The sequence below is a fragment of the Alosa alosa genome, chromosome 19, assembly GCF_017589495.1.
Source record: "Alosa alosa isolate M-15738 ecotype Scorff River chromosome 19, AALO_Geno_1.1, whole genome shotgun sequence".
Classification (NCBI taxonomy): Eukaryota; Metazoa; Chordata; class Actinopteri; order Clupeiformes; family Clupeidae; genus Alosa; species Alosa alosa.
Window position 1 is genome coordinate 1176741 of NC_063207.1, and position 9023 is coordinate 1185763.

At 45.4% G+C, this 9023-nt stretch overlaps 1 protein-coding gene across 1 annotated transcript in view; it reads left to right on the plus strand.

The window, feature by feature from the left end:
• Positions 1–8171, plus strand: part of LOC125284307 (E3 ubiquitin-protein ligase TRIM39-like) — a 28345-nt gene extending 20174 nt beyond the window's left edge. The window contains exons 9-10 of the mRNA XM_048228216.1: positions 6536–6562; positions 6927–8171. Coding sequence (XP_048084173.1) covers positions 6536–6562; positions 6927–7474 — 575 coding nt within the window. The 3' untranslated portion in view covers positions 7475–8171. The remainder of the gene's footprint in view (positions 1–6535; positions 6563–6926) is intronic.
• The last annotated feature ends 852 nt before the right edge of the window (positions 8172–9023 follow it).

The following is a 9023-nucleotide window of genomic DNA, read 5'->3' on the forward strand; positions in this document are numbered from 1 at the left end:
GTATCGTGTATTACAACAGTCCAAAGTTAGAGACCTGCGTATTTGCTTCAATTTCAAAGCCGGTTACTCTGGAGCGGCTAATTGAATAACGGAATGTTTTACACCTATGTGTTCGTTAAATTCTGCTGTTTATTCTGATATGTAGGCTAATCTCTTGAATGAAAAGTTTGTGGGATATTCCACCACGACGAATGGGTGTGGAGATGTCCGCCTGTTTGCCTCATAGGTCTAAATAGTAGCATGTCATCTTGTTTTTCCATTAAGATTAATCGCGGGCCACTTCAAAAGACAAATTTGGCGGTGAGAATATTAGTCTGTTTAGATACAACGCAGATCCACAGATCTCACTAGATTTGTTTATGCAGTCATCCTGAAATAAGCTAGAAGTGGCACATGAAGCATAAGCGTCAGTTTCTTAATGGTAATCGCCCAAAAGTGAAGCACTGCACCAGTGACTATAGGCTATGCTGCGGGTGGCTCACTGGTAGTTATTGAACTTCAAATCAGCGCGATTTACGGCTGAAGTAGCGTTACATGATCCCTACAGACCTTTCTTATTTTTAACCGTCAATAACTATGAAATTAGATCGGATCTGACTATTTATGGTAGCCTATGCTGGCTCTATTTATCTACCGCCACGGTGGCTGGTAAGTTGACCAGATTCACCCATGGCGCGCAAAACTACCGCTGTTTGGCGGTAGTTAACTAATTTCCATCCCTGCTACCCGTGCTAATCCACTGCTCTCCCAACAGCACTCCTACCTGCTAACGCTACCCGTGCTTATCCACTGCTCTCCCAACAGCACTCCTACCTGCTAACGCTACCCATGCTAATCCACTGCTCACACAACAGCGCTCCTACCTGCTAACCTGCTAACGCTACCCATGCTAATCCACTGCTCACACAACAGCGCTCCTACCTGCTAACCTGCTAACGCTACCCATGCTAATCCACTGCTCTCTCAACAGCGCTCCTACCTGGTATCATGCTAACGCTACCCGTGCTAATCCACTGCTCTCCCAACAGCGCTCCTACCTGCTAACCTGCTACCATGCTTCACTTAAGGGAAGAGGAGAGATAGACTTCTCTGCATAGTCTGTCTGCCTCTTCACCCCCTCCATGTTTGGATACTGTCTGTCCACTAGCCACTTTTATCACTGTCTTTCTGCCTCACTGTTTGCGTGCTATATTAGCACATTAGCATAACCCCTCCCTCCATGCCACAGCCGAACTGTGGCCACACTTTTTCTTAAAATAATTAAATATATAGACTTTACTTTATTTCTGCATTGTTGCACTGTTGGACTTACTCATTTGCACTATCACCATGACCACTATCACCATTGCACTATCACCATGACTATCACCATGACACTCATTCACACAGAGCACCTTACCTTACCTTACTATGCACAGAGAATCACAGGCTCAGTCCCTGCCTCAGTCATTGCAAGCGCCTCTGATTGATTAATAATCACCTAATATTGCATACTGTTTTTAGAATTGATTTAGATTAAGTGTTAGTTAGTATAATTTGTATTTTAGTATATTTAGCATATTCTTTATCTTCTACTGTCCTTATTGCTTAGTTGTGTTTTTATATTATATACTTTAATTACTCTTTCTGCTGTTAAAGAATGTGTTTGTGTTGTCTGTATGCTGCTGAGACCTTGAATTTCCCCTGGGGATCAATAAAGTATCTATCTATCTCTATCTACCTGCTAACGCTACCCGTGCTAATCCACTGCTCTCCCAACAGCACTCCTACCTGCTAACCTGCTAACGCTACCCGTGCTAATCCACTGCTCTCCCAACCTCCTCCTACCTGCTAACCTGCTAACGCTACCTGTGCTAATCCACTGCTCTCCCAACAGCACTCCTACCTGCTGAAACATTACCTATAGTTTCTTACTCGTTAACACAGAAACACGCACTCGCTTTGGACTCCTTTCATTGCTGCTGCTGTTATATTAGCCTACAGAGCAACTAGGACAGGCGCGTGTAACTACAAAGTGGGGTCTGGGTCTGTGGTTGTGCGGCAGTTGCTAGGCAATAATGTAAACTCTATTTTCGCTGCCAATCACCAAAAAGCATACCTTTTATGTCTGTGTACGTAGGCTACACGGGATTTGATGTACGCTAAACACTACCAAGAACAAAACCGTCTGACTGTACAGTACGGGGGGCGCATGCGTGAGTGCTGACCCTCGGCAGTGGCGTGTTTGTCTGTGTTTGTCTACTTTGTAAGTTTGTAAACCTACGACAGGTTATAATACGAGAAAATCAGTATGTGGATCAAGATCGCAACACTTATCTGGACCCTAACAATAATCTGGGACATTGTAAACGCACACGGAGGAGAAACTCTGGTGCCCAACGTTAGTTTCTACACCCGGGAGGATATACTGAATCTCCGCCATTCCTTCAAAGGACCTCCGAAACTTCTCTTCAGCCCTCCGGGAATAATCAACCACGGATGGAGCAATAAGAAGAAAAAGAAAAGAGGATCAAACGGCGGGGAAGCCGCTTCCCCCTCCCGACAGTAACTCTAATGTGCGCTCACTTCAGAACAAAATGCATGAACTTCACTCACTAAGCTTGACAGGGACTTCAGCAGGACCAACCTGATCTGTTTTACCGAGACGTGGCTGAACGAGGATGTTAACAACATCAATTTGGATGGATATTCTCTAATTCGGTACGACCGGGACGTAACACAGACAGCAAAGCGTTTTGGAGGCGGACTGTGTATGTTCATAAACTCCAGCTGGGCAACAAATATCACGGTACGTGACACTAAATGTACCACGCACTATGAACTACTGACTGTTTCATTCAGGCCACATTATTTGCCCCGTGAATTTGGCCAGATAACAGTGGTTCTGGTATATGTGCCGGGTCCAGACTTCAAACTCGCTGCAGACATCATTGCTGCTAGTTATAACAAGGCGCTGCATCACTCAGTTGATGACCCTGTCTTCCTTCTGGGAGACTTTAACAGATGTGATGTCTCTGCACACCTACCAAATTTGGAACAATATGTTACATGCACGACAAGACTGAACAGAACTCTAGATTTATGTTATGGGAATGTGGAAGGTGCCTACGCTTCCCGGTCCCGCCCACCTCTGGGGCTGTCAGATCACAACGTCATTCACCTCCTTCCAAAGTACCGTCAATCACTAAAGAGGGCTAAACCTACTGTATTTCACTGTGAGGCCTGGACAGACAGCTCGGTGGACATGCTGAGGGGCTGTTTTGAGGCGACGGAATGGGATCTGTTTTTAAGAGACCAGGACTGTCAGTGCAATCATGAATTATTAAATGACACCATAACCAGTTACATTAACTTCTGTGTGGATTCAGTAATTGGAACTAAAGAAATTAAAAAGAAATGAAAATCTATCCAAATAATGTGGGTCAGTAAGGAACTCAAACATCATCTAAATCTGAAGAAAAGAGCCTTCATACAGGGTGACTTGCAAAAAACAAAGGAGATGACCAAGGAAGTTAGACGGCTAATCAAAAAAGCCCAATTGGACTATAAGGACAAGGTTGAGGAGAAACTGAAGACTGGTAATGCTAGAGATGCATGGAGAGGGCTAAAAAAAATGATGGGTAGGGAGAAGAGACAGACCTCTCATTGTGACGACCCTGTCCAACTAGCAAATAGTCTGAACATATTCTACTCCAGATTTGACAAATATGATTTTCAAAGTGAGTGTGACGCTGTCTGCTCTGGACTGACCTCTGACCCAATGATTATTCAGGAGGATAAAGTGGCCCAACTGGGACCAACTATCACCAAACTGTTCCAGCTGTTCCTGAACTCCAACTTTTACCCCCAGGCCTGGAAGACAGCGACCATCATACCATCACGCCAAAATGAATAATGACTTCAGACCCATTGCTCTTACACCCATCCTCAGCAAATGTATGGAGCGCCTCATACGCAATGAACTGACCCACCAGGTAGCAGGATCACTGGACCCCAGGCAATTTGCCTACCAAACCAACAGAGGGGTGGAGGACGCCACACTCACCCTCCTGAACAGCATCCACAGTCATCTGGACAAACCCAACACTCATGCTCGCATTCTTTTCATGGATTTCTCCTCAGCCTTCAACACCGTTCAGCCTCACCTCCTCCTAGGACGCCTTCGTGACCTGGAAGTCCGTGGTGGCCTGGTCCTCCTCATCAGGGAATTTTTGAGAGACCGACCCCAGCGAGTACTAAAATGTATTAAATACTGCCTCTCTGACTCTCTTGTCTTGAACACAGGTGTCCCTCAAGGATGTGCATTAACCCCTTTGCTATTCTCCATATATACAAACGAAATACAGTGCAACAGCAGTGACCTCTCCCTCATTAACACACACCCTGACTTCATGGTTCGACAGCAGCTTCCTGGATCTCAACATCGCCAAGACCAAGGAGATGTGGCTGGGAAGCAGCAGAAGAGGAGGTAGCAAAGACTCTGTGCCCACCTTCAAGCCAATCAGCATGAAGGGTCAGGAAGTGGAGCTGGTCACACAATTTAAATATCTCGGAACAATAATAGATCACCAGTTACAATTTCAAAACCATGTGGACTACATATTCAAAAAAGGGAGACAGCGCCTGGCCCTTCTGAGGAAACTCAGGAGCCTCAACACCAGCCAGCCACAATGACCATGGTCTACAAATCACTGACCTAGAGTGTGCTGACGTTCAACATCGTGTCATGGTATGGGCACCTTTCGGTCAAACAAAAGAACACACTGGCACAAATAGTCAACCAGGGCGGAAAGATCATTGGACATAAACAACATCAACTCTCACACCTGTATTCACAGATTTTATTAAAAAAGGCATTACAGGTTTATCAAGATCCAACTCATGCCCTCCACTGTGCTTTCCAGCTGCTGCCATCAGGACGGAGACTTGCAGTCCCAATGGCAAGGAAGAATGCTTACAAGTGGTCATTCATTCCATCAGCCGTGACCATCCTTAACAAAGAACTGCCCATAGTCAGATAAATGTATATGCGGTTAGGCACTTTATGTATTATGTATTTTACTCATTATTATTTATTTTTTAACTCTTCTCTGGAGCAAACTGGACTGATTTCATAGTTTTTACCTATATATTATGTTTATCTATTTATTGTGCATAGTGTTGTCTGTGATGTGTGTGTGTGTGCTTCTTGTATGTCTTCATGCCACTGTCAAAGAAAAGTCTGTTATGAATCCAATAAAATATGAAAATGGAAACACAACATAAGAACGGCCCAGGAGTCAGGGATAAGAAAAATATAATTATTTTTTTATTTTGGACAAACTGAGAACTCGGCAACGATGCCAATGCTTCGAAAGCACCATAATAAATAAAAACAGATTCTAGCAAGCTTCCTAACCTTCTAGTACTTTTAAGAAAATTCTACCTTACCTCCTCGAAATAAAAATGCGTGAGTCTTCCGCACGGCTTACCTTCTATACTAACGTCCAACTATATAAAGTGTGAAAACAAACAAAACAAATCACCGGCCCGTCACCAGTTACAATAGTCGTTCGAAAAACGAGAAAATTAAAGACAATTTTGAGCAGAGTAGCGAAACGGAGACGATAGAATCAGCGGTGTGTGTGTGTGTGTGTTTAATATGAGTGGTCTGTAAACGGCGTGTGATCCGAGATCGAGCTGCGGCCATGTTGGATAAGGCGGCTTTTATAGGCAGGCCAACTCGCAGACGCCAGAATGCCTGCACACAATAAGGGTAATGACAGGTAGAGAGAATGTAGGTAGAGGGTGAGACTAGAACAGCAAAGTAGGCTACACGGGCACGTAACAAAGTCTAAGTCTAAGTTTGAAACTAGCAGAAAGCAGTGCATGTGGCAACCCTAATAGCGCTCCCGCATGCTGACCTGTGAACATTATCCGTGCTAACCCACTGCTCTCCCAATAGCACTCATGCTGACCTGCTAACGCTACCCGTGCTAACCCCTGCTCTCCCAATAGCACTCCTGCTGACCTGCTAACGCTACCCGTGCTAACCCACTAACCCGCTGCTCTCCCAATAGCACTCCTGCTGACCTGCTAACACTACCTGTGCTAACCCATTAACCCACTGCTCTCCCAATAGCGCTCCTGCATGCTGACCTGCTAACGCTACCCGTGCTAACCCACTGCTCTCCCAATAGCACTCATGCTGACCTGCTAACGCTACCCGTGCTAACCCGCTGCTCTCCCAATAGCACTCCTGCATGCTGACCTGTTAACTTACCCAGATCTGCCCCACTTCCTCTGGGCTAACTTTTATTAGGTGTATCACTTCCTCTGGGGTAACTTACCCAAATCTGCCCCTCAGTAAAGCCATCAGACATCATGTGAAAACCTTCAGCTGGGGGCAGGGAGTGTGTGTGCTGGAGCACATAGACAGACTGCAGTATGCACCCCAGCTGGTCTGCTCACCTGCCTGTCTCTACCTTGTGTGTGTGTGTGTGTGTGTGTGTGTGTGTAATAACACTGTTGTGTTTTCTTTTGTGTGTTTCCACAGAGCTCAGCAAAGTCCAGCAGTATGCAGGTAATGTGACATCACACACACACACACACACACTATGCGTGACAGCCTGTGACGTCCCAGCACCATATACCATGAGGCCTGTTACGTCACTTCTGGCTGGTACGCACCAAAGTGCAATAAGCACACACGCAAAAAACATTTAAAACACAATTCAAACCAAGTAATTACAAAACATCTGTAATTCAACAAAAAAATCATACAAACCAAATTTGGTGTGGTTTGTATTCATGTTCCATGGTGCTGGTGTAGTTTGTATTCATGTTCCATGGTGCTGGTGTAGTTTGTATTCATGGTGCTGGTGTATTCATGTTCCATGGTGCTGGTGTAGTTTGTAATCATGTTCTCATGTTCTCATGCCCCCTAGTGGACGTAACGCTGGACGCGGACTCGGCGAACACGTTCCTGCAGCTGTCAGAAGACCGGAGGCAGGTGTGCTGTGGGCAGCGTCGTCAGAAGCTGCAGGACGTGGGGGCAGGGCGTTTCGACCGGGCGGCTTGCGTGCTGGGCAGCGAAGCCTTCGCCCAACGCTTCTACTTCCAGGTCGCGGTCGGCAGCAAGAGCAGCTGGGACGTGGGCGTGGCTAGCGAAGCGGTGACCCGGAAGGGAAAGGTCAAGGCCACGCCGGAGACAGGCTACTGGACGGTGGCTCTGAGACGAGGGGCGGGGCTTGTGGCCAAGGAAACCAATCCCGTCCCCCTCGCCGCCGGGGCGGGGCTTCAGATGGTGGGCGTGTTCGTGGACTACCCAAGGGGCGTGGTCAGCTTCTATGATGTCACGAGCATGTCCCACCTCTACTCATTCACTGGCCAGCGCTTCACGGGCAGGCTCCGCCCCCTCCTTAGCCCAGGCCAGAGGGAGAAGGGCAGAAACTCCGCCCCCTTAGTCATCTCTGTTGATCGGCCAATCACATGAGCCCATGCCACCTCCTCTGCAGACTGTCCAATCAGAGGCTCCTTTTTAGCCCTGACATCATTAGTGCATGTGCATTGCTATGACAACCTAGTTACCGCATTGCTATGACAACCTAGTTACCGCATTGCTATGACACATCAGCATATAGATATTAGCAACCTAGTTACCGCATTGCTATGACACATCATATAGATATTAGCAACCTAGTTACCGCACTGCTATGACAACCTAGTTACCGCATTGCTATGACACATCAGCATATAGATATTAGCAACCTAAATACCGCATTGCTATGACACATGACATCAGCATATACAGTAGATATTAGAAACCAGGTTACCGCATTGCTATGACACATCACCATATACAGTAGATATTAGAAACCTGTTTACCGCATTGCTATGACACATCAGCATATACAGTAGATATTAGAAACCTGTTTACCGCATTGCTATGACACATCAGCATATACAGTAGATAGAAACCTGGTTACCGCTTTGTCCGTCGAGTTCTTTTAGATGCCATACGTCAATGTGGCCACTATACTGGTGGGGGCAGCACCTTACTGTCTATGGGCAGGTGTCATAGGAGAATATTACAAGCTGTTTTATTGGCAAAGGGAGGCTTAAGAAGTTATTACAAGCAGCAAATATTTAGATTTTCCTTTTTCTCAAAATAAATAAAAGGTTAAATTTTCCCTCATTTTTTCATTGTGAGGTTACAATAAATCACCAACAGATCATTTTTTAAACCTGTTTTTAGTCAACTTTAGCAGAGGTGCCAATGATTCTGGAGGGTACTGTATATTTGTGAGGGCAACATCTTACTGTCTATGGGCAGCATTGCCAGCAATCAGAGACACCTGTCTGATTTCAAATCAGAGACGCCTATTTCCAGAGACACCTGTCTGATTTCAAATCAGAGACCCCTGTTTCCAGAGACACCTGTCTGATTTCAAATCTGTCCTTGCAAAAAGTCCTTGCAAGAAGCGATTACATCAACGTTTTTTGGTATATCCAGTTTTAAATATTTTTTTCCGAAGTGTTTACAACTTAGTGTTAACTAATAATTGTTGCGAACTGGACTACAAACAAAATATTACTGCATTCCTGGATCTACATCCTTATGCATGCTTCCTGCCAGGACTTTTACGGGCTTTTCCCAAATCACGGAAGAAACGTTGAGGCAGCAGTATAGTAGCAGATAATCAGGCAAGTCTTATTTAAATAAACTCCTGGTGCACTTACAAACTTTCCAATGCCTCGTTATTGGACTAAAGGTCATAGTTGTACTACTGCAGAAGTTTCGTACCATTATTAGTGGGGTAATTTATGAGATAAAAGTTGGTTCCATCACGACTGCAGAACGTCATTAGTTTCTGACAACGCTACTCGACCAGGGGCCTATTGTACAAAACTAGGATAAGGGATTAAGCTGGGATATCTTGGTTATCCTGGCTCAATTTATCCGTGATCCAGTTGCACAAAAGCGGGATAGGGGGCAGCAGGATATGTTATGGTATAAATCACCATGGCGATTTATTCTGTGG